Source organism: Cheilinus undulatus, linkage group 18 (genome assembly GCF_018320785.1).
Source record: "Cheilinus undulatus linkage group 18, ASM1832078v1, whole genome shotgun sequence".
Taxonomy (NCBI): domain Eukaryota; kingdom Metazoa; phylum Chordata; class Actinopteri; order Labriformes; family Labridae; genus Cheilinus; species Cheilinus undulatus.
Window position 1 is genome coordinate 19,006,849 of NC_054882.1, and position 27,092 is coordinate 19,033,940.

The 27,092-nt window shown below is 39.7% G+C and overlaps 1 protein-coding gene across 8 annotated transcripts in view; it reads right to left on the reverse strand.

Annotated features, from left to right (window-relative positions):
- Positions 1 to 19,835: 19,835 nt before the first annotated feature.
- Positions 19,836 to 27,092, reverse strand: part of qkia (QKI, KH domain containing, RNA binding a) — a 93,026-nt gene continuing 85,769 nt past the window's right edge. Inside the window, exons 6-8 of one of the 8 annotated variants that reach the window (XM_041812383.1) lie at positions 25,855 to 26,154; positions 23,657 to 23,731; positions 19,836 to 22,414 (exon numbers count right to left, since the gene is read on the reverse strand). In XM_041812383.1, coding sequence (XP_041668317.1) covers positions 22,398 to 22,414; positions 23,657 to 23,731; positions 25,855 to 26,154 — 392 coding nt within the window. In that variant the 3' untranslated portion in view covers positions 19,836 to 22,397. Of the gene's footprint in view, positions 22,415 to 22,535; positions 25,451 to 25,713; positions 26,155 to 27,092 lie in introns of those variants that run through there. The other 7 variants (XM_041812379.1, XM_041812385.1, XM_041812381.1 and 4 more) reach the window with 7 other exon arrangements.

A 27,092-nucleotide genomic window follows, 5' to 3' on the forward strand; every position in this document is an offset into this window, starting at 1 on the left:
CTACTCGTACAGTAGGCCTATGCACACATATCTCCGGATCCCAAATAAATAGGATCAAAGAATATTCCCACATCTACTAAATGACTTTCAACTTGACACTTGAAATCACAGGAAGTTTTTTCATAGCTCCTTTTGTGTGTTTGTCGCTTTTGTGTCTGTTGGAATAATGTTTACAAGGCCGCCATGTCCACAGTTTAAGCTGCAGGGGAGCCCGGTCAGAGGAAGGTAAACTCTCTTCACAAAGCTACAAGCGTCTGTAAAAAGAAAGCAAAGTTTGAAGTTTGTGTATTTTGTGTGTCTGCATCGGGGTGACCACCTTTCCTGATGTTTACAGTCAGCACTGAAGTCTATTTTCACATCATGAAAGCTTTTTTTTTTTTTATAACAAGAGAGAAAAGCAGGGAGAGCATAAAGAACAGAGAAGCTTTACAAAAGACCCAGGGGGAAACAGAAAACAACATAATACACATGAAAGCAACACGGTTAGTATATGTGTGGCCATAGATGGGAATCTGTTTTATAAAATTTTGATTAGTATTTGATATAGGTTTTGTTGCAGATGACGTCACGCAGCAGCAGGTAACTCCAGACTGGGGCGAGTACTGATTTCTGCTTGGAGAAATGCGACAAAGTTTTGATTTGTTTATGACTTTGCCAGGCATTTGGTAACACATCATTTTAGTGGGCCCTTACTGCCGAGTAATTTTATAGTAATAAGTGTAATTATCTGGTAATTTCTCAAGAATAGGGTGGTAATTACCTTTAAAAAGTGGATGTTTTACTGAGTAATAACTCAGTAATATTGAGGAAGTATTGACCTTGTAATATTGATAATCAAGTATTTCCTTTTAATATTGTGGCAATTCTCTGGAGATAAGGTGGGATTTTACCCTAAACCTAAACTGCTCACCCCTAACCCTTACTCTAATCCTAACCCTGACCCCCATAATATTGAGGCAATTCTCTGGGAGTTAGGAGATATTTTACCCTAACCCTCTTACCCCAACCCTAACCTTCATAATATTGTGGCCAAGTAATGAGAGAAGATGATAATAGGAGGTAAGTCCTTGTAATAACTTAGTGATTCTCTGGTAATTAGAAGGTATTTTATCCTAACCCTAACCCTCTGACCCTTACTCTTACCCTAATCCTATCCCCAGGAGATAAGTCCTTGTCCTAATAATGTGGTAATTAGGAGGTATTTTACCCTATCCCTAATCCTAGCCCTATAACCTCCAGAATAAAGTGGCAGTTCTCTGATAATTAGAAGGTATTTTATCCTAACCCTAACCCTCTGACCCTAATACTTACCCTAACCCTAACCCTCATAATTATGTGGAAATTCTCTAGCAATTAAGAGGTATTTCACCCAAATCCTTACTCTATCCCTAATCCTAACCCCAGTAATATTTTGGTAGTTCTCTGGTAATTACAACATATTTTGCCCTAACCCTCATCTTAACCTTTAACCTTAACCCAAACCCTCTTACTCTAACCCTCATAATAATGTGGCAATTCTCCTGTTATGAGGTGGTATTTCATGTCATTTCTGAGAAATAAGATGACAATAGGAGGTAATTCCTTGTAATAATATGGTAGTACTCTGGTAATTAGGAGGTATTTTACCCTTACCCTCTGACCCTAACACACCCTGTAATATTGTGGTAATACTCTGGTCACTGGGTGGTATTTTACAAAGTGATTTCTAAGAAATAAAATGATAATTTTCTATAAGTTGCTTTCTAATTTCCTGTTAATTTAATCATATGGTCTACTAAAGTAAAGTGACTCCTACCTGAATAATTTTCAAGCAATTTAAGGGTTAGGGTTCAGGATTAGGATAGGATAGGGCAAAGGACGGCTCAAGATTTTCTTTTCTCTTAAGATGTACTTTTGGGGCTTTTTATGCCTTTGTTTAGAGAGGAGGACAGTGGACAGAGATGGAAACAGGGATGAAACAGACATAGTTAAGTCCTCTTACTACATGTGAGGCCGAAATTCTCAGCTTTAAGTGTGAAGGATCCAGGAATGATCTCCAAGGGATTTAAACTTAACTGACCATGTTCTTCCATGTGTGATGATGGGATCTGTTGTTCTGTGTTAGGCTGCTGAGAACAACAGATGATTTAACTTCTAGAAGTCTAAAGTTGGACTCTACATTGTGGTGTTATTCAGTCATTAAGGTCTCCATGTGTTGTCCTTGTTGGGCTTGAGTTTACCACGTTATGCCCTCAGCATATTTTTGGAGCATTCAGTATCCCTGAGTTTAGTCTAGAGAAGTTTTAGGCATTATTACTTCCGCCGAGGAGGTTATATGATCGGCAGGGTTTGTTAGTTTGTTTGTTTGCAACATAAGGATTCTTTACTATTGATAGGGCTAATGGCAGAGGTCTGTGCTCTCTGAGTGCTTCTCTAGTCTGTCAGTGTTTTGGATTGTTGAGGTGAACAAACATTTACATGAAATACGCATTTTTGTCCAGTTGTGTTGATAAGGATATTTAAATTGTGAGACATATTCCTGTATGGTATATTTAGAACAGGTGAAAAAGTGTGATTAATTTGCGATTAATCTCAAGTTAACTATGAATTTTGTGAAATCAATCGTGATTAAAAAATGTAATCTATTGTCAGCCCTAAATAATACCAAATTTCCAATCGTGTGATTGTTACTTTAATTCAACTTTCATTTAAGTCTCAAAAATCATTGAGGTTTTTCCTCGTAAGATCTCAAGAGTAAAAAAGACACAATTGAAACAGACCAAGAAAGGACGATGTTCAGTTAAAGCATTTACACTCTGTGGTGAAATGATTTGAGGTCATCATCTTAAATTGCCTAAGAGAATCTAAATTGTCAATCTTAAGACTTTCTTTTAAATTATTCCACATTTAAGGAGCATAAAAGTGAAAGGCAGATCTTTCAAATTCAGTGTAAACCCTGGGGGCTCTTATCATCAGACAGTCAGTTGAGCCAGTTTGGTATTGTCCAGTTCAGCATAGATGCAATGTAGGATGGTTTGTGTCCAATCAGGGATTTTTCTATAAAAAGATACAAGTGTTTTCATCATATCCATCCAATTTTTTCATACATAATACAGTGATGTAAATGTCCCCAGTTATTAATCTAAAAGCAGAGTGATAAACAGAGTCAAAACATTTAGGCGTGGGAGCAGCTGCATGTCTGTAGATGAAATCACCATAATCAAGCACAGACAGGAAATAACTTCAGATAAACATTTTCTACAGCCAGGATGTAAATTAGATTTCTTTCTATATAAAAACCTGAGTTTCTGTTGAAGTTTGTCAATGAGATATTCAATATGCTGCTTAAATGTAAATGATTTTTGAGCCAGATACCAAGATATTTATATACTGAAACCTTCAGTACTATTGCAGTTGATTGTGGATAGATGTAGACTGTTAAGATCAACACTTCTAGCTTTAGAGAAGATCATAAATTCGTTTTTTTCTTGCATTAAGAATAACTTTGAGGGCAATAAAAGCATTCTGAGGACTATTCAACATTATCAACAAAGATTATAAGTGAAAAAGAGCCCCAAGCTGATCCTTGTGGGATGTCTTTTGTGAGAGATAACATCTTTTTTATGAGAACAATACACACAGCAAATGCATAACTAAAAAAAGTCAAGTTAGATCTCATTTTCCTTTAGCACAGTTATTTTCAAACTTTTTTGATCAAAAAACACCTAACATCAAGCCAAAATCTACTCTTGCTTATCGATATTGCTACCATTATTATTGACGCCACAACCATATCCTATAAAATGGAAAATCAGTTTATGGCCATGGCAGACATGGATTTGTCTTCTGTTTGTTGTACTGTTTTGTTGTTTCTCTTGTACCTCTTTTTGCATACCCGCTTCTCTCCTCCTGCCCTTCTTACTAATCCCTGCTTTCAGTAATGCTGATGTACCACACAGCTGCTAGCAAAGCTTAACCTCCTCCACCCCAGCCTCCTCCTTTATAACACAGCTTGTTGATTCACCACACAGCTGCTGCTGGCAAAGCTTAACCTCCTCCACCCCAGCCTCCTCCTTTATAACGCAGCTTGATGATTCACTACACGGCTACTGCTGGCAAAGCATAACCTCCTCCACCCTAGCCTCCTCCTTTATAATGCAGCTTGTTGATTCACTACAAGGCTGCTGCTGGCAAACCTTAACCTCCTCCACCCTAGCCTCCTCCTTTATAACGCAGCTTGTTGATTCACTACACGGCTGCTGCTGGCAAAGCTTAACCTCCTCCACCCCAGCCTCCTCCTTTATAACACAGCTTGTTGATTGACCACACAGCTGCTGCTGGCAAACCTTAACCTCCTCCACCCCAGCCTCCTCCTTTATAACGCAGCTTGTTGATTCACCACACAGCTGCTGATGGCAAAGCTTAACCTTCTCCACCCCAGCCTCCTCCTTTATAACATAGCTTGTTGATTCACCACACAGCTGCTGCTAGCAAAGCTTAACCTTCTCCACCCCAGCCCCCCTTTATAACACAGCTTGTTGATTCACCACACAGCTGCTGCTGGCAAAGCTTAACCTCCTCCACCCCAGCCTCCTCCTTTATAACGCAGCTTGTTGATTCACTACATGGCTGCTGCTGGCAAAGCTTAACCTCCTCCTTTATGGATATGCACTCCCTGAAAAATCAAAGCATGCTGCTTGACTAACCCAGGGAGCATTTTTCAATCATTTTGAATTCAATTGTTAAATGTATGAGGAGTGTTCCTGAATGAAATGTGGTACGGTTTTGATTAAACTGTTGTTATACTAAAGCTACATCTGAGCTAAATGCTACACTGGTGGCAGCCATTGCATCTCTCTCCTAGTACAACTAACCTTATCTGTAGCTACTGCCTCATTCTCTTCAAATGACACTGATTGGTCAGGTCTGTGCTCAGACTTGGCACAGCTGTTTAAGGCTGGAACTTTGCAAGATGGATTTACTGAATGGCAGACAAGGAAACTGGCCAGTCCATCTGCTTTGCAGGGTTTGAAACTCATCTGTTTGATAAAGTTGTTCTGTAAAATGTGTGCCAGAAATACCTACTTCAGCTCTAAAGTGTGGTAGAATGGCACTCTGCTTGCTTAGTATGCAGTGTGTTTTTTTGAGTATGTAGCATTAGTATTAGAATAGTAAGATGTTTCAACCACAGAAATTGAGCTCTGTTGTCTGTGAGTGTTGATTCACTGTGCTGACACCTTCCCTTCTCTTCACAGAAATGTTCCTCCCTCTAGAATTCCTTTACATGTATTCCACACAGCCTGTCATTTCCTGGTTCAAGACTACAGCTTGCATTTAGCTTGAATTTAACCAAAGCTGACTGCAGCATGAAGTTGCATAAAGTAAAGAGGAAAGTGCAGACAGTATGTGCAGACAGAGACAGACCTGACAGAGGACATCACACACACACCTGTTAGAAAGCCTCTGTCAGCATTCGGTGACACAGCAGGCCTGCAGAATTCACACCTGTCCAGATCACTCAACAGAAAGATGGAGCAAAAACATGGGGACAGCCTGCGAGACTGCTGGGGATTTTTCATTGTTTTCTGCAAGCTGGAGTGGCGTGACTGGTCAGAGGATGCTCTCTCTTCTTATAGTGACATTCTGCCTCTCAGCAGGGCGCTGTGATCATACATGTTCAGGAGATTTTAAAAGGAAAATTATCTTTGAGTAGAAATATGTAGGTTTTTATGATCTAAGGAATCATATTTGCCACAGCTCTGACCATAGGTGATTTAAACATTTGGAAATTAGGTAATTGCCTGGGGCTGCATGCTCCAAGGGCCTCAAGATATAGTCAGTACAGGTGAGTATCAAATATGAGGTATTTGTTAAAACTTACTTCTTATGCTGTGTGAGTTGAATGTAAATAAGGGGCCAAGAGTAGATAAAAATAAATTAAAATATTTTCATATCAAGATAATTATATAAACTACATTTCCAAAAAAGTTGGGATATTGTGTAAAATTTAATGGTTTGCAAATCCTTTCCAGCCTACATTCAATTGAATAAAGAACAAAGACTATAGGTTTGGAACATAAGATTTGTTTAAACTCCCCAGATTCAGAGTAAGAAAAAAAAAAGAAAAGTAAATCAACTTTGAGATGTTGGAGAGAATGCATTCTGGTCATGTGACACTTCTGATGTATTTTGGGAAAACACAATTGGAGAATTCTCTAACATTTTTGGCATACCTCTAAATAAAATCCTCTGTAAACTTTTCAGCATTGGTAGTGCCTTTCCAGATGTGTCATACCACTAATGCAACTCCATACCATCAGAGATACTGACTTTTGAGCTGTGCCAGGATAACAAGCTGGATGGTCCCTCTCTTCTTTATTCCATAGGAAATGGTATCCATGATTTCCACTAAGAATTTCTATTTTTTTTTTTTTTTCATCTGACCACAGTTTTCCATTTTGCTTCAGTCCATTTTAAATAATTCTTCTTTGCATGATAAAGCTTTAACTTTCATTTGTGGAAAGCACAGCCAACTGTGTTGACATTAATCTCTGGAAATGTTCCTGAGCCCATGCAGTGATTTCCAGTACAGAGTCATACCTGCTTTTAGCGCAGTGACCCCTAAGGGCCCATGGGAATCCAGTATTGACATTGAGCCTTGTCCTTTGTGCAAAGAGAATTCTCCAGATTCTCAGAATCTTTTGATGTTATCATGTACTGCAGATGTTGGGATATTAAGTGATTACAAATTTACATTTTTTCGCTACTTTTAGATGCAGTTTATCGCAAATTGGTGAACTTCTGTCTATCTTTACTTATGAGAGACTCTGCCTCTCTAAAATGCTCCTTTTATACCCAATCACATTATTGACTTGTTGTCAGTTAGCCTAAATAGCCCTTTGTTACCATGTCCCTACTTTTCTGAGGTGTTGCTGCCATAAAATTTAAAATGAGCTTAAATTTTTAATAAATTGAAAAATGTCTCAGTTTTAACATGTGTTATGTTGTTTAAGTCCTATTGTGAGTAAAATAAGATTTTATGAGATTTGCGAATCATTGCATTCTGTTTTTATCTATATTTTACACAGTGGTCCAACTTTTTTGGAATTGTTGTTGTGTTCACATTTTACACAATGTCCAGATTTCTTTGGAAATTGGGGTTTGTAGTTACAGTGCCTATAGATGTTTCCCATATTCATTTTACCCTCTACCTTTACAGGCCTACAAGGGTCAGCTGCTAAGAATCATTCCCACAGCATGATGCTGCCACCACCATGCTTCACAGCGGGTATGGTGTGTTTGTGGTGATGTGTAGTGTTTGGTGTCCGCCAAATAGTGTCTTGTCTACTGAAACAAATAATTGGTGGATTACTTTGTGACAAAATGACACGCATTAAATAAAAATATACAATTTATAGCAGAAGAAGGGATATTGCACCAATAATGAGCTGAATTTTTTTTTATTCTTGATGGAGATGCATGTTAGAATATTTAGATGTGATGAATTTGAGTCATGATACTCTCCTAAGTACTGTTGAGTATTTGGGTATTTATATTTCAGATTTTGGTATGTCATGTAGTTCTCTAACTATGCAACTTGAAAAGAAATGCTTCAAATGATTGTGATCTCTGGTTTGCTTTTAACAAAGTAGGAAAAGGGCTTTACATTGGTCTCTACCTGCTGCCTCCAAATGACTAAAATTGCCTCTGGCTCTGACATATTATTTGCAGCTAACAAAGAGAGGCAGGCGATGTTTTCAAGAACTTTATTTTAAAGACAGATATTTTTAAAGGACACATTCACCTGTGCTCTACAATACTGAGTGATTGATTTCACAAAGAGCCACTGAGTGACTCTGTTAGTCATTCCTGAAGGAGAAATTTCCTCTGTACAAACAAAATAAATAAAACTGCTGCTCTTCTCTGTCTCACTGTCTCACTTGCACACACAGATACACAAAATCCAGCTGTGTCACTCTGCACAGGTGCCTAAAGAACTGTAGAGTTTCATTCATCAGTGTAAGCCTGAAACGTGCAACAACCGTGCACGCTAACACAGCTCAGTCACACACAGAGTAAGACAGAGAGAGAAAGAAACAGCTGCACTCTGATGAATGCCCTACATTCATTCCACAGGAAGCTGGTTCATCTGTCACTACTGATGCAACCCTTCCACTCTCCCCCCTTCAAACCCAAGTTCTCTTTCTCTGATTAGACTCCCAGCTGCTCTCTGCGACAAATGCTCCTTTGATGCGTCTTCCCGGGGGCCAAAGCCACCATCAGCAGCACCCTCCACCTCCTCCCTTCCACTTCTCCATTCTTTCTCGCTCTCCCAGCTTCCTGCACGACTTTAAAGTCACTTCCAGCAGCCCACCCGCCGGCCCATCGCGAACCGTTACTCCCCACTGCCCCATCCAGCAGCATGCAGCAGCTCCGGCCTCCAGCGAGAGGATGAGAGAACAGGGAGGGGAAGATCTGTCCGTGTCGTTTGGATTTTCTTTCCTGCAGAGTTGCCAGCATGAAGTGTAATGAAAAGTCCACTTCAGAGCCCTTATTGGTTAAAACATGAAGTTAAAAAATGCCACTTTGACTGTGAATATGCAACTCTAAGTCTTCACTTCTCTCGCAACAGCTGGCTCAGTTCACCTCCGAGTCACCAGAGACCCCCACAGGAGTTGTTAACTGATGTAAATGGGACTAAACTGCAGCCCTGACTCATCACTTTGATGAGGAAGAAAGTGAGGATGACCTGCTGAGAGGAGCAGCTTCTGCAGTTGCTCTCACATTCACCAAACTCCTCCAGATGTGTTTGAAAATCAGAGTAATTGCTTTGGAAGTTGCGTGGTATTATGCACAGCACCTCATTAAACAAAAGAAAGGAGACAGTTTGCCTTGGTGGGTTTTATTTTCTAAATTTGTTTGCTATAAGCTGAGACTAAAATTGATGGAAAATAAGGTAAACCACCTTGTATCCAGCTGGCTCATGTGAGGAATCAGAAAACAGAAACCAGATTAAGGTATACACATGTAGTCATTCTCTTAATGGGATTAAGCTTCTGTTTTCAGCCTCTATAAAGGAGTGTTGAGGTGGCAACAGCACAGATTATCACTCTTACATTAGACTTAGCATTTCTGGCTAGCAGAAGATGTTTCCATTTACAGGATATATAAATACCAATACTATGAATGATTAATATATGTGAGTGCATTTAGAAAGTATTCAGACCCCCTTTCCGTTGATGAATTTTGTTACAGTCATGTCAGTTCATTTGTTCCTACACCTTCATTGGAGCCTAACCCTAACCCTTAATTGATTGGACATGATTTGGAAAGGCACACAACTCTACAGAAGGCTTCACAGCTAATAATGCGTATCAGAGCAAAAACCAAGCCATGAGGTCAAAGGATCTGTCTGCAGAGCTCAGATACAGGAAGAAGTTTGGTGCAACCTGGACTCTTCCAAGAGCTGGCAACCCAGCCTAACTGAGCCATCAGGAGAAGGGCTTCAGTAAGAGAGGAGGCCTAATGGTCCTAATGGTCACCGACTGAGCTCCAGAGATCCTGTGTGGAGATAGGACAAAGTTCCAGAAAGACAACCATCACTGTAGCCCTCTGGCTTTATGGCAGAGTGGCTAGATGGAAGCCTCTCATGCAAAAAACACAAAAGCCTGCCTGGAGTTTGCAAAACTCCACATGAAAGCCAAGTTGAATTTCATATCAGTAGAAGTACAGTACAGAAACAAGAGAAATTATCATTGTGTCTCTGTGGTCTTGTTTCAATACAGAAAAATTGCCGAATTCTGATAAAAAATGCTGCTACGCTATAGCTACATGCAAGCTAATTGCTACACTAATGGCAGCCATTATACATACTGGCTTAGAGCACAACTAGACCCCATTAGAGAAGAGCAAACACATCTTTTCTGTCATGAAAAGCTTTCAGTGCTGTTCTTTGATCTTTATTTAACAAAGAAATGTGATCCAGTTCTGATCAAACTGCCAATACTGGAGCTACATCAGAGCTAAACCCTGCACTGGTGGCAGCCATTGCTGTCCTCTTCCAGTACAGCCAAACTCCCCCTGCAGCTACTGCCTTGTTCTCCTCAAATGGCGCTGATTGGTCAGGTCAGTTTTCAGACCTGGCCCAAATGTTTCTGACTGGAGTTTGCAAGATGGCTCTGCATGATGACTAGCGTTACTTTCGAAACTAACTCGTTAGATTATTGCGTTACATACTGAGAAAAGTAACTTGTTACATTACTGTGTAACCTACTTCTAAAAATAACGCATCAGAGTACTTCTGCGTTACCAAATATTAAAACCCTTTAGCCACTCGTTCCACTCGGCGGTTGTAAAAACAACAGATAATGGCACACGTGTGCATTTAAATGTTCAGACTGTAATGTCAACATACAGTTTTATTTACAGCCCATAATCTGTATCTCTGCAGCCTGAGAACACCGCTAACAGACAGGAAAACCTTTCCATCTCTTTAACATGCTCACAATCAGACAACAAGCTGAGCAGAGGCAGAAGCACTCAAGCGCTGTGCATAATAACAGCGCGTAACTGGAACTGCTGCACAGCTGATTCAATAAAGGCAAACGGAGGTTTTAAACTTATGTTTCACCAGGATGCCACTCTTGTCCCTTTCATCTTAAAATCCATCATCATGGGTACAATTCCACAGTGGCCTGCTGTCCTCTCTGTAATCTCGCTGGCTCAACAAGTTAACAATGAGCACGTAATGGCACAGAATGTTTACCTTCCGCTGGCATGTGCCAACATGACTACAGGAAGAGAGAAGGACAAACAGAGCAGATGCTTCAAGGAGCTTCTTTTTTTCTTTCTCTTTTTTTGAAGCCAAGGAAGAGAGGAAATTTGGGATTTTTCTTTCAGTAACGGATTACTTTTATGAAAATGTAACTAATAACGGGATTACTTGAATTGTAAAACTAACGCGTTACGTTACTTGTTAATCCAAAAAAGTAATCTGAGTACTCTAACAGATTACTTTGTAACGCGTTACCCCCAACACTGATGATGACAGACTTGGTGTCTGGCCTATCCATCTGCGTTGCAAGGTTATAGGTAAGGCAATATAAAAATAGGGCAGGTCATACTTTGATTTTTTCAGTGATATCAAGCCATGTGAGTCGAGCTGGTGGCTCCATTTCCCTCAGGAAGTTTCATCCTCACAACCTGAAGTCAAGCAGCAGAAGTGTCATTGTGTGAATACAAAAGGGCTTTTAAGTTGTCTTAACCATACAAGAGCAGCCTTTAACACAGACTGTTTCTCCTTTGCTGGATGTGTTGCCATTAAAATATAGCATATGGTCTAAACAGACACTCTTATGGCAACTTAATCTTACTATGTTACTATGCCAATATTAATACCTAACCCAAACCCTATGGATTTCAGATCTCAATAACTGTTAAACTGAATAAGTTTATTCTTTAAAGCTTTTACATTGGGGATGGCATTATTTGGGCAAATACCAGGATGTTTGCTGTAATCAGTAGCCACTCCGGCAGGCACCACTATACCACTGCTCTGACTTCAAGATAATGATGAACTTAATTGTCCCTTAAAGTGAGAAATTTGTCTTGGGCTCCTCACCCTTACTGAAGCCACTAAAAGACAACACTCAGCATAATATACAGTAAACACATAATAGAAATACTCATGTAAATGATTAATGAGATCATCAGTGTAAGTTGTTCCATAAAAAGCTTTTTAAAATCCAACGAAAGGAATCTAAAAGGTTTCTTTACACCTATGTGTTCAGAGTTAACACAAACAAACTACAGTACGAACAGGGAAGTGTATTTGTGGAACAGCTGATTTTATTTTGTTCAAGAAAGTGTGCCAAAATACTTTTGGTGGGTTTGAAGAAGAGGAGTTATTTATTGATTTACTGGTATTGATTAGAGGTGACCCAAGATAGTGGAATATTTGATGATTCTTTGCAAAGAAGCTCATTTGACTGCCAATCTCACAGCAGAGCATCTGCTTATGAAACATTCCAGCTAAATGAGGATGCTAAATATCTATTTTTGTATTGATTCACCTGTTTTCTTTAATTAAATAATTAATCATAGCATTTCTTGGTACTACTCATTAAGGAAATTCTGATAATAATTCATGCACTTTAAATCAGTCTCAGTCTCCTACATGCTTACTTGAATAAATCCCCCATTAATTTAAGGTGGGCTATCCAAATGTGCAGGGCCAGTGGAGCATCTAAGCTTGCCTCTAAAACATTTAAAGCATTTTCCCCCTTTCTATTGTGAGCTCTGGAAATCTTAAAAAGTGTTGGAGCATCTTGAACAACTTAAAGATTATCCCAAAAATGCAAGTCATGTCAACTCCTTTCGTCATACCACTCAACAGGAAGTGACATGGCCTACCACTTAAAGGGGTTATATCATGAAAAAACAGCTTTTTACTATTTTTGCACTGAAAGTGTAATAAATATCAACCTCCTTAGATTTTTTCCCCTTTTATTGGTTTGAAAAATCAATCATGGTCAATATAATTTGGCTTTTGACAAAGGAAAATTACAGGGAAAAAAAAATGTTAGTGTCAAAATGAAAACAGACTGAGTCTGTGTGAAAAGTTCTTAATCAGGTCTCCACATCTGGAATTTTCTTTGCAAAACTGCTCAAGCTCTGTCAGGTTGCACAGGGACCAGGTGTGAACAGTCCTTTTCAAGTCCAGCCACAAATTCTCTATTGAACGGAGGTCTGGGCTTTGACCTAGCCACTCCAGAACATTCACCTTGTTGTCTTTAAACCATTTCAGTGTAGCTTTTGCTGTTTGCTTATCTCGCAGGGAAAATATCTTCTCCCAAGCCGTAGTTTTCCTATATTTTGCCACACTCATTTTAACCTCTATCTTAACAAGCCTTCCAGGGCCAACTGCTGGTAAGCATCCCCACAGTATGATGCTGCCACCAACATGCCTCACAGTTGAAATGGTGCATTTATGGTGTTTGCCAAGCATAGCGTCTTCTTTAATGACCAAATAGCCCCATTTAGTCTCACCAGACCAAAGAACTTTCTTCCACCTGACCATGGAGTCCCACATGCCTTTCAGTGAACTCTAGCCCAGATTTAATATGAGAATTCTTCAACAGAGACTTTCTCTTTGCCACTCTCACTCATAAAGCTTTGACTGGTGACAAACCCAGGCAACAGTTGTTGTATGCAGAGTCTCTCCAATCTCAGCTGCTGAAGCTTGAAACTCCTTCAGAGTAGTCATGGGTGTCTTGGTGGCCTCTCTCACTAGTCTCCTTCTTGCTCGGTCACTCAGATGGGGAGGACAGCCAGATTTACACACGTGCCATATTCCTTCCATTTCTTGATGATGGATCTAACTGAACTCCAGTGAATGTTCAGTGCTTTGGATATTTAACTTATACTTTTTGATAACCTTTTCTGAGTTCAGTGGAGTGTTCCTTTGTTTTCATAGTGTAATTGTGGCCAGTAATACTGATTAACCAGTGACTGGACCTTACAGACACAGGCATCTTTACATTGCAATCACTTGAGACACATTCACTGCACTCAGGTGATCCTCATTTCACTATTGTGAGACCACTAGCAACAATTGGCTGGACCTATGTTGAATTAGGTCAGTCACTTTAAAGGGGGGTGAATATTTATGCAATTATTTTTGACATTATGTATTTTTTAATTGATATTACTCTGTAGATTTTTTTTCACTTTGACATGAAAGAGGGGTGTTTTTTTGTAATTTTTTTTGGTTTAAAAAAAATTTAAACTGACCATAATTGATTTATAAAATTAGTCAAAGGGTAAAACATCCACGGGGATGAATACCTTTTATAGGCACTGTAATTGAGTTTATGAGTGTCTATAACCCACAAAAGTGAAATATGTGAAATATATTTGTTCGCATGAACACATGAAATGTAACAGTCTGTTCAGAGACTGTGCACTTATTGGCATCACAATGAGCCTATTTATCTTCTTTACAAGCATTCGAAATAAAGATTAATCATTTAACACTAAGTAAACTGACTCCAAATAGAATGTATGAGTTTTTGTTTTTTTAATTAGTTGCATTTAGGAGCAATTCTCATGGCAAAAGGAGGCAATCAGGCCTCCAAACAGAGCACCAGAGTTGAATAGAGAGCTCCACTGTCTGACATTAATCATTGCCTTAATTATGCTGGCAGAGAAACTCCACATTAAGTTTTAACAGCCTCCTATCTGCATCTGTTTTCACTCCATGATAAAAATTTTAGCTGGATTTAAAGACGGCCTCTTGCTGTTTTTAGTAAGCATGCAAACACTCCAGCTCATCCAGTGGCGTGCAGATTTTCGAGCGTTTGACCTCTGTGGTGTGTGCAGCACTTTGACACATAGCTGTGCATCGCCTTTGTTAAAATAGATCTGTCTCCTTATAGTGTCAGCGATCAGCTGGCGTGTGCAAGTGTGAACTTCTACCTAAATGCCACAGTATTTCAAATCATCTGTTGTGCATGGATGCTGGCAATGCAAAACGATTGACTGGAGGATTTATGCGCCAGCTCAGAATGTCTCCAGCCAGAAATGGATTCGACCGTTAAATACCATCTCCAAAGAGAAAGCTTCCCCCTGCAAGCCTCTCAGAAGGTCGACATTTCCAGCATTTTCATGACATCACGCTAGAATCCAAGCGAGGGCTCGATCTCACTTTGAAGGCTTTAGTCGAGATATATATTCACCAGTGTTGAACTTTCAGGTTTTTTATTCCCTGCGAAAGCAGCACACCTACCTTTTAACGGCCCAAAGTCAGAGCAAATCCACAGAAATGATGTCAGCGATAAAGAAGCAAAAGGACGAGTCCAGGTAGAGCAGTCAGAGGGAAGCTTGTAAATATGGTTCTTTATTGCACACATGACATTTGTTTTCCTTTTTTCTTGTCATTTTTTTTTTTCTTTTTGGTGTGAGCAACAAAAACTGGCATTACATGTTTACAACCCTAATCAAAAATTCTCAGTCTAACCCTCTATAAAAACAAGGAAACACAAAACAAAACAAAGGCTACTTCACATAAAATCTTACAACTCCACAAAAAAAAGAAACTCACAGATTTTAGTGCATCACTATATGGATGAGAAACTTACAGTTTATATCATACTGGTATGATTTAGGATAAAAAATTATACTTTTTATGCATATTTATCACAGTCAAAAATAAAGACAAAAATTCCAGTGGGGCTTTAATTTTTCTTAGTTTGTTTTGGTAGCATTTGCCCTTTAACCACCTGAGTGCTACATCGCTGAGAGCAATACTGATCAGTTAACCTGCCGTTTAACTCATTGGAGGAATGTTTGTTAAACAGAACAGAAGTCAAAGAAACGACTGACAGGTGAAAAGGTAGTTAGTAGATCAATACACTGAATGCCCTGCGTTTGGAGAAGGCGCTGAGAACTGGGCAGCAGTATGCACACAAAGAGTTTCTGCATACTGTGGTCCAATCAGAAAAAGGAAGTTCTCAGTCTGTTCAATTCTTCAAAACAGGAGCCATTAAACTAGCGTTTAATGGTGGGAACGGTTGTGACCAAAATTTCCACTTTTTGGTCAAACACTCCCGCTTTGTATTTGGAAGTATGTACAAAAAAAAGCGTGGGCTTTTAGTTTTTTTTGTGCTCAACAAAAAAGCTTTCGGCGAGAAAAAGTGAGGCAGAACATTGGTGCTTGAAGTACAAAAATATATCATCTCCCAATCTTAGGAAAAAAGGCACTTGCATTTGTCAGGCAGTGTTTCTGGGAAATAACGTCCATGATTAGCGTCTTTATCGGCTTAAATGAGCTGCTAATGGACGGACTTTGGCTCAACTTGCTCAAAGAGCCAATCAGAAAAAGCTACTAAATGAAAAAAGCTTACTCCAAATGTGTTGTGCTTGCTGCCTTTCATCCAATCTCTGCCTCTACTTGTACAAGCAGGTGTTGGAGGCACCCGTTTTCCAGATCAAAGACAGGACGTGTTAATACCAGAAAGGAAGAGAAATGTTAAGTTTGATGTTAGACACTTTTAATCCTTGTTTTTGCAGCTTGCTGAAGGAAAATTACAAGTTAAGGCCAAGTTGTTTTTGTTGTGCAGATTTAAAAAAGGAGAAAAGGAGGGGGAAAATCTTGAGGCGTCATTCAGTGGGTTAAAGTAATATCAGGATTAATGAAGTTAATCTTTTCGCTTGTGTGTCAGTGTCAATACCTTGAATTAGTGGAGGAAGAAAGCTGAATAAAGAAAGAGAAGTGAGTGAACCCCGGGACGAGTGTACTGACATAGCAGGAAAAAAAAAAACAATAAATAGTCTGAAACTGGAAGAGCATTTTACATTGGAAGGAATAGAAGGATTGTTTTGATCCCAAAGTACTTCATATTGGCACGGTGTACTGGTGTGTGTCTAAGCATTATGGATGCTCCCAAATGGCCCAGTATTAGCGCTTCTATCAATAAGCCAAATGGGGAGAAGTGTTCACCAAACAGACAACAGCTGGTGATAACTGTAATGCTTCTATCCAGGCATGAGCAGCCATGAAAGCACAATGAAAGAGTGGGGACGGATTTAGACTATCACACAACTGTCATCTGTAAATTTTCGCCCCGAGTTGTAATGTCCTGCTCGACATCATTCACAGTAAAATTAATCCTTTTGAGATGACTAATATGCAGTGTCTTTGCACAGATTATCGCTAGTCCTGCACGAACTCAGAGAAAGAGGACTTTTATCTTTAGGGATTATTTTTTCCACTCTATGAGAGTAACCATTGTGAATAAAAAAAAACACTCTTTAAGCAGAGTGTGGAGGATAACCAGTGACCTCGAGTAACTTGCAGCTTAAACGACCCCCCCTTGTCAGTGACACAGAAAGAAAGGACTAACGAGTCGAGAGTCGCCTCGAACAAAGCACAGTGTTGAACTGAGCGACTGAGGGGAAGAGGAGGGATATGAAAAGTGAGCTCCAGCAGAGGTGAGAGCGCGTGAGCTGCAGTGAGACGGAGGGGGGGGCGCTTATAAACTCGTGCACTTTCCAGTTAGGGTTGTGTTGGCGTGTTTGTGACCGCAGGTGTGTTCATGTAGTCAATCAGTCAGTGTAAGTGATGGCCAGACACCAGTATCTTTTTAATCGTGTTAGTCCGTGAACCAGACCAAGGTAATACATTCATGAAACTGGTTAAAAACACAAGACAAAATATCAGCAAAGTTAGTAAAATTCTTACTAAGAATGTTTTATTAAAATAAATGCCAAGAGGTTAATAAGAAAAATAACAGCATACACCATGAAAACTAAATGCAAGCATGTAAAAATACTTATGACAAGGAAACTAATAAAGTAGCTAATGAGTTAAACAAGCTGGGAATTGGCAAGAAAAACAAAAAAACAAAAAATATAACAGGGAAAAGGCAACACTCCCTACAAGAGACAGTTTCAAGATGTAAGAGAGAGGGGAGAGGGGAGAAAAGTAGCAGAGGGTTTCTTTAAAAAAAAAAAAAAGAAAGAAAAGCACTCAGAAACATGATTAATATACATATAAAATGAGATTAGAAAAATACATTATAAACCTGTAACAATGGCTGTTAATTACATTATCATACATGTAGTAGGCAGGCCAGAGAGAATACGGTAGGTATCACCTGATGGACTGATCCAGCCTTTCACAATGACACAGCAGGTTGTAACATTGCAGAGGGAATTTTCTTAATACTGTCAAATGCTGAATAGCCATCTCTTGATCTGCTTTAATATTGCATTTCAATTTAAAAAAAAAGAAGAATAACACTGAGAAGATAAATTCATTGACCTTTCGGTGTAACAGCACGATGAGAGAGCTATGAGCAGAAAAAACAAACTGCCAGGGGTGACACTGGGGGTCGAGACTGACTCAGTTTTACAAGATTTTACCTTCCAGCGATCAGTGCGGCTTGGTTCAATAGCTGAAAACTGTTTGGCTATGAAAGAGGAGCTTGTTTTACTAATCATCCGTCCATTTTTTAAACGTCCTGATTGTTCTGATAGTCTCTTGGACATAGATTACACGGACAGGATGTGTTCAGTTGTCAGCTGTTGAAACAAACACATTTATATCCCTTGAATAAATTTTTTTTCCTCCACTCATGATCCAAACATGTTCTGGCAGACTGCTGCATTGCTATTGGCAGTTCAGTTTGTTCTTGGAAGTTTTGTCACAGTTCACCAGAAGAACATAACACAATATTTCATATGATCATTAAAATCTAAATAACAAAAACCTGCACATACAGCAGAGTAAAGGGCCATCAAGTCAAGGAAAAGAAACAACAAAAAAAATCATTTCAGGAAGACAAAACCATGGCACATATTTTAGCTGGTCAAAACGACTGCTATTCTGTTTGCATAGAATAACGTGGATGGCGCCACGATAAGGTGGGAGCCACCCTGCTCGACTATTCAGAGCGTTTAACACTAGCCATTCCTCTCTGCGCCGTCTCGGTGGGTGCTGGATATTATTGAACACAACTGGAATACTCAGAAAACAGAAACCATTTTAGATAAGGCACTTTGATTTGATCATCCTTTGTTTTGTTTTTTTAAAACTCTCGAAGAGTCAAACTTTTCCAGGGTTATGACTGTTTTGGTCTTCGTCTTCCTTTTTCCAATCATATCCAGGGTAACAGCACTTTTTTCCTCACCCACGCAGTTTTTCTGTTTTCCCCTTATACTGTTTAAAACTTTTTTTATTTCTTTTTTTCTGATTTTGTAACTGCAAGTAAAGTATCAAAAGCTAAAATTGCCAAAAATAGATTTCTCATTTTTTTCTCTTCTCCAGCACCCTGTAAAATTATCTATTTTTTGTTCTCTTCTGTATTTGTATATGCAATGACAGATATCTACATTTTTATATATTTATATATATATATTTATATATATATAATACGTATGTATAAAGCAATTTGAACAGGCAGGCATGGCTTTCACATCCTATTTTTTCTTGAGAGAGTTAAACAAAGGTTCGTGGGCTCAGGATCTAGTCTACGATCACAGGGAGGTGTGACACATTGTGGATGCGCTTTTGGATGGTTTGTGTTAAAAATGAACGTTTCATCATCAACTGTCTTTTATGTGCAGGAAGGCTGAGATTCTGCCAACCTGATCTCCCAACTTAATCCAACAGGGTTAAAAAAAAAAAAAGACCAACTGTTGAGATGCAATAAAAAGAAAAATGAACACTCTTTTGGCAATGTGGCTGATGAATCAACTCAAAATAGAAGCTGGTTATCATGGCAGAAGCATTTATGTACAGAACTTCAAAGTGCCCTTCCCCCTACATATGGACTGTAATCTAGTAGCATGTTGATTTAGTGTTAATAGCCTGCGTTAAATGTCCTCAGAAAACAGAGCATTAATGGGTCAAAAGTCATCTGACTGACTGTCAGGATCATACCAGGCCAAATCAGACAGGGTTTGTGTTAAATGTGTCCTTTAACACCAAAATTAAATCTGTCAAATTGTTCTGGCTCATTTTCAAGCAGTTTTGCAGTGACTGAAATAAAATCAAAACAAATTTCAAACATTTTCATGGTCCTACAACACAGTTTTTGCATCTCTAAACCTCAGATTTGACACAAACACTATTAGCTACTAGGAAACATGAAAACTAGGGCTGGGAAGAGAATTAAAATTTTATTCGCAGTTAATCGCAGTTTTTATGTCTTTTTTGTTTTGTTTTGTTTTGTTTTACTGTCTTAAAGGGTACCTGGATTTCCTGTTTGGATACAGACCTGCTTTAATTTTGCAGATTTAACATGAAAAAAAGGAAGTTGTAATAGACTGAAAACAAAATGAGACGACATCAAAAAGGTTCAGATGACTACTGACTTGTCCACTGAGCTGTCCGTGTTTTTCTTTAAAGAAAAGTGAGACATGAAGGAGCAGTGGTGGACTTATTTTATATCACTGCGACTGCAGGGAGATGCTGACATAACTTAAAGAATGCATGTTTAAAGGGACAATGAAGCATGCCATTAATTGCAGTAAAAAAAATAAAATCAGTATGCTAATTGTGGATTAACTTGATTCATCTTAACAACCCTAGTAATTCAGCTCCAAAATTAAATCTGTAAAACGTTTTTGCTGTTTTTCAAGCAGTTTTGCAGTGATTTAAATTTCGACTAATTTTATTTAAAACCTTTTCATGGTCCTAGAGTGCGGTCAAACCCCAGTTTTTGCATCTTAAAAAGCCAAGATTTGACACAAACACTGCTAGCCAGCAGGAAACATGAAAACTAAGGATGTCAGCAGACTTAAAAGTTTTAACTGTGATTAATCTCAGAATTTTTGTAGTTAACAGAGATTAATCACCCCTTTTAATTGCATTTTGATGCCCTTATTTTGCATTCTATACTTTTTTCTGATTTTCTTTTTGATCGTCTTAAATCAGGGGTAAAAGATTGAAGCAGTAGATCAAAGATTTTAACCAAAAATTTTCACAAAAAAAAAAAAAAAAAAAAGATGTTAAGAAGCAGTGGTGGACTTATTTTACATCATTGTGACGGCAGGGAGACACTGACGTGCCTTAAATACAGTGTGTTGAATGGGACAATAAAGCATGTGATTAACTGCAGTTAAAATGAGTGCACAAACTGAAGACCCTGATTAATTGCGATTAACTTTGTTAATCTTGACAGCCCTAATGTAAACACACTGGTCTATTTTAATGCAATTTTTTTCTCTTAAATTAAAAAAGTGACCTCTTCTTCTCCCCTTCAATTATTTTGATCTGATGAACACTATTCTATGTCACAACCAGATCTGGGGCCACAGAAGTTGTACATCTGAAGATACTGAACTTTAAAATAGTGTCTTTTGGGGTCAATTTTAGTCGTGCAAAAGTGGTAGATATCCCAAGGGAAAAAAGGGGCTTAGTATTTCTTGAAAAGTCAGCATTAACGTTAACTAGAAGTCATGTTATCTGTCTCATACTGCATATTAAAGAGTGTGAATATGAGCTTATGTGTAAAGTAAAAAGCCCTTTGTTTGATTTGACCTGTAGTGACCCCATGTCTGTCTGCGTCAGCTGAAGGCAGGCACCACAAACTCACACCTTTTCAAAGTCTAAAATCACAAAGAGCCCTCTGTGTGACAGATGCATAATAGCAGATATATAATCAATTGGAAAACCCTTTGGCTAAATATGCACACATAATACTTTTTTTTTGTCTTTTCAATCACAGCTCAGCTAACTCATGGAGATATTTCTTCTAAATACATCAGGCACTGTTATAATGGATGTAGTGTGGATGGGGGCGTAGCAATGGTCAGTAGCTAAAAGCACTGCTCCAATGTCCCCGAAGCCTCAGCACACCCTACTTTCATTGTAGTATTAATAAAAAAAACACACTCACACACACACAGACCCCTCATCCCAAATAATGACCTTCCCATCTTGCCTTTCGTCTTTGCTTATTTTCTACAGCCTGCTTCAAACATCAGATTGCGTTTTGTTTTCCAGAGATAAACACCTGCCATATTTTTGGCTAGTTTGATTTAAGCAGAGCTAATTAGTCAAACATGAACAACAGAGAAACCAAAATCAGGTGGAGAAAATGACTCAAAAGTAAAAGCAAACAAAAAAAGACAGGGGAAAAAAATAAACACACACATAAAATCATAAAAAGCTCCATTTGCAATCATTTCAGCCATGCTTTAAAAAAAAAAAAAAAAAAAAAAAAAAGACAGAAAGCTGTTTGGAGGTGCACACCCAGAATGTGTCAGCTCATAATTACATCTCAGAGCTCAACAATTGCACTACATGTGAAAAATGACAGAAATTAAACACGTTAATGTGAGTGTTTGTTCTCTTTCCTTCTGTTTCTTTTTCTCTCCCAAAAAGGTGGGCGTTGGAAGCGGGAGTGAGGGGATGGGAGGGGCTCTGGGATTTTGAGGGGATTGTGTTATTTCTCTGAAACCAAAAGGGTTTGCGTCAAATGGATGTTATTGATCTTTGACTCACCAAATTAGAGCTTATAAAGGAGGGTGGCTGGGCAGGTTGGGGTGGGGTTCTTTATTGCTATATAATTCAGTGCAGATTTATGAGTAAAACATAAATATGTCCACCCAGTATGTGATTCATGAAGAAAAAGAAAGAGAAAGAATGGGAATTAAACTCAATGAACAGAGGGAAAAAATGAATATTACACAACTTTTGTCAGGTTTTGTTGTGTTTCTGTGAAGATTCTGCGTTGGTTTCTATTTTATTTTTTTGTCAGAACGTGTTAGGGTAACTGTACGGGCAGGCGCCTCTCTCTCTCTCACTTGCGTCCGAGAGGCTAGCAAAAGGCAATTACCAGTTAACTGATCAGCAGGCAGGCTGGGGGCGGCTCGTCATTGGGTGAAGAGTTCAGAGGTCAGAAGGTCATGTGTTAGTTGCCGGTGGCGGCTAGGTGGTTAGAAACAAAAACAAAACAAACAGAAAAAAAAGATAGAAAGGATATTAGTGTCAGCAAGAAGAGACTGGAATGACATCATTTTAACAATAAAATGAATGCAATCTCACGTCGGCCCCCCCTCTGCTCTTAATCCCCCCTTATGCCAATGTGAGATGGACTCCTCTAATCACTTTGTAATCATGACGATTTAGCGCCATGATCCCTAGAACTGCTAAGCCCCCACCCTGAAATAGGTAGCTGTGTGGTTTAATTTAAGCGCACATTGCCCCCATAACCAAAAAAACTGAAGCAAAGACAGGCTGAACAGACAAACAAAACCAGAAAAACAAAAATCTAGTGTTTTAGTGTCTGTCAAGTTGGAGTGCAAGTTACAGACAGTGTGATTAGTTGTACGATAACTAATGTTATGTAAGGGGGAATCGTGACTAGTGGTAATGTGCAATGAATAAGATGAATCGATGCTTTCCGATTCTTTCTCTTTATTTAGCAGTATATTTTTATAGAATATAAATATACACAAGAACCATAAATACATTTGATATAAAATGCTCAAATATAAAATGACAGTACCTCATGTACAACTGAAATATTTAAAAAAATGTATTTTAGCTTCTTTTCAATCTATTTGCAAAAAACACTGGAGAGAATGCAAGCTACCTCAGCTTATGTCTGTGCGTGTCTATCATCCATAGAAAAATAAAATGCAAAATAAATTTAAATTTCAAGGTGAAATGGCGCCTGGTAGCAGCGTGGCTACTCGTCCTCTGCTTGGTTACAGTATAGAAATGCTTCCCCCTCATTTTTTACTCCTTATGAGCTGAGGAGATAAATCATGTATGGGAACAAGCCTGCCCCATTTTACGCTCTAATCTCACATCAGAGGAATGTCATTATACACCTTCAACACTGCCTGCTAAGTACTACCTGTCCTGCCTTCACAGCTGCATGAACCAAAGGCTGTTTAAGATCACTTTTGCCTGAGCTTTGACTTATACACAGTCTATATACTGCATATGTTCTAAGTACTACATGTAAACAAAATGTGCAACCACAAGCAACCATTTAGCTGGTGTGTGGATGTATGGGGGAGGAAAGGTGGTGGGGGGAAGGAAAACAAAAATATAATACAGACAGTATACAAATTCCCAACTAAGGCATCGAGGCATAAGAGGCATAATAATCATAGAAATTCATCAGTCAATAGCAGAGTGTAGCTAGGAGACTAAACTGACCTCTGTCAGCGGTCACAATCCTTTGGTAAGGATGGACCCGCGTGTCATGCCGTCTCACTTTAGTAGCCATTGCACCTAGATTGTAACAGGTCCACAAGGTTAGAAACCATTCACTTTGAGCAGGGGAAAAACAGTCATCTTTTACAGTAATAACATTCACATTTTAACCATTATCATTATAATACTTGGATTATACAACAATACACAGAATAGCAACAGAATACAGATTATATTACATATACACACATCACACATAGCTTTTTTTACGTGTAGAAAAATGCAGTAGAAAACAAATAATACATCTTTTTTGGAGTTTAACTTGATATTTAAAAAATGCATAACTTAAGTAATAAAATTCCACAGTGCTCAGAGTTATATGGAGGACTCTTTATAAAGGGAGGGGGGCAAGTAAAGGGTAAAGGCTCCTGGGCTGTCTGGAGAAATAATGTGATTCTTCCTCTGGGATCCAGAGGGGGATTGAGAGAAATTTGTCTCTTTATTTTGAAAGGAGGGGGGAAATCCAATACAGCTCTGATGGTAATTGAATAGTGCCAGACACCACCTGCCTCTTCCTCTCCCTCTCTCTTTCATTTTCTCTCTCCCTCCTTCACAATTTCTCTCCGGGTCAATCTGTTCTCCGGCTGCAGAGCCTGTCATTTTGCTCCTTTATTTGTCACAACTGATTTCTTCCCACCGCGGCGCTTGACTCTGCCTCGAATATATGACGCAGGCATCTGCCTGTGGCTGCATTTTCAAGTATTACAAAAATGAAATGAATTAATGAGAATAAGTCGAGCCCCTCTGGAAGAAGAGAGGACAAGTGAAACAAGTAGGGATTCTGTATTGGCTTTGACAAATCTAGAGAAAGTTTTGGCTTATGACGACGCAGCCACCTACACTACTTAAAAGTAGCAGATGGCCTGACATTTCCTTATCCTCAGCAGCTAGATTCAGCAATGCACACAGGCGAGCCAAGCCGAGCGCAGAGTGTGTGTGGGTATGAGAGTGAGTGTGTTCCACAGGGCCCTGTGTTGCTGAAGGCACCGATCGATAGTGTGAGTAAATAAAATGCACTAAGCTGGTGTAACCCTGCAAGTTAAAGAGAGAAAAGCCAGTCAGCTGCCCCTGTCTGTTCTACACATGACTCCCAGAGGCTCCCACTAAAACACAGGTCAGCTAAAATCACACTGCGTCTGCTGCTGCCAGATGATGCCTCAGAACATTTTAGAGGAGTCTGTGTCAAATTAAAGCCTCTTCTGTCTTAACACAGGACACAGGGTTTGTTTCTGTTCAGCAGAGCCTCAGTCCAACATATGGGGTTCATATAAGTCACTTTTTCATCATGAGATGTTCAGATGTCTCTTTGGTAGCAGATGTGTTGAGCTTAAAGCACCGCTGAGAGTGAATGATTAATACACTCATAGTTAACTGTACTCTTGACACAGACACTAAGAGGAACGTCAGGTATTAGCGCAGAGCTCCAGTTCAAGAGGGGTGAGGCTGAGACAATGGAGAGATGGGAAGGAGGAGAAAAAAAGGGAAGACTGGAGGAATTTAATGAACATCCCCAGTGGGAGTGAGAGAGGGACTATCTACAGGCATCAAGGCCTGCCTGCAGAGAACAGCGCAGAGAAATGATTTCAAAAGCTGCAGAAATCCAAGGGGATCTGCCGCCAGACTGAATATGCCTCCAGGCCAGTGCATGAAAGGGTTAGAGAGCAGGCTGCGTGTATGTGATCGTCTTTCTGCCAGTGTGCCTCATCTCACTCTGAGCCCAGTCCTCCTATATGAACCCTGCAGAAGAGAGGCAATGTAAACCTGAGAGCAGAACTGTTTGGCAAGAGCGGAACTGAAACAGTGAAGTCTAAATTATAAAGAGAGTTTTCCAAGAGCCTAGCCCTCACAAGGTAATGTCTGTCCCCCTTTGCCTTCTTAATACAGTGTCCATTTGAGCCACATAGCTGGACATCCCATTACCAAGAGCTTCCCAGAACATCCACTCTGTGAGTTTTTTTTTTTTTTTTTTTTTTATCCTCAGGTGGACACGACATATTTACCTTTCAACAAGTCCTGACTGTGGCTCATGGAAGCTGCGTCCAGCACCCCTGCTCCGGGGTAAAACAAGCTGCCCTCCTGTCCAGGCTGGCTAAAGTTGGCCGTTGTACCTGCCGCACCCATGCTTCCCCAGGCTCTCTTACCTAGAACCCCACTGTGTTCGATGGGGTACTCCAGCAGGGAGGTGGGCGCCAGGGCGTAAGGGTACTCGTAAGGGGTGGTGTAGATGAGCCCGCCATCCGGTGTGGGAGGCACCAGGGTGGGGGTGCCGTTGGGCAGCATGGCAGCCATCTGAGTGGGCCGGATGAGATTCATGATGGGAGCCCCAGCTGGTGTTGGGGGTCGGAGTGCCGGGGGAGGCAACACCTGACCCGTGGGGGCCGCTATTAGGCGTGGGCCCTGAGCGGCTGCTGCCGCTGCTGCAAGAGAGAATGCAAGGGTGGCTGCCATAAGCAAGAGAGTGAAAGACAGGAGAAGAAAGAAAGACAGAGGACAAAAGACAAAGTGTGGTGTTGATGATCATAATCACAGATGAACAGTGAGGGGGAAATACAAAGCAGGAAAAGAAGAGGGAACAGGAAGTGGCAGGAAGAGAGGAGGAGGGGGAGGGGGGGGCAAAAGGGAAAAATTAGTCCATGCAATGATCACGGTGTTGAACCACAAAGCCACAATCTGTTGCAAAGGAAAAGTCAACATAGCCAAAAAAAAAAAAAAAAAAAAAGAGAAAAAACCCTCACACCAAAACACAAAAGCACAAATGCTGCTGTCATCCCAATTCATTCAAGCATTCAAATCACCATGGCAGCTATACATTCATCTACCGGAAACAGCACAGGTGAGGTAAACAACACATGCCGACAGAAATGGAGCTGATGACCACATGTAGAGGAGATTCTCAAAGTAGGGTGAATGTAATGGGACCGATGACAAATCACACGTGAAAAACATACAAGTTTTCAGAAATTTGGGAGAGTTTTGGTCCCCACATGTTCATCACTCCATTTAAGTAGGAAAATGTACAGTATAACACACAAAAATCATTTTTCCAGTGGTTCTGCATTAGCATGTGCTGCAAGCCGTGCCACACATGCTTTCCCAAAGGCAGGTCAATTAAATCAAGCTCTGCAGAAACTGTGGTCAGATGGTGGGCCAGTTCATCATGGCTTCAGTTTGAACAGATGTTTTACAGGGAGAGTTAATTACTTTGTTTAATTTATTCATCTCAGATTTTATAAATCTGAGCCCAAATATATGTGGCCATGTATACATTTAATTTGAATGGCTATAGAAGGTTCAGAGAGTAAATGCACTGGGTGGGGCTGTATAAGATTTACTCCATTTGAATTATGACTTTGATTAAGCATTTAGAAAGGCATTTGGT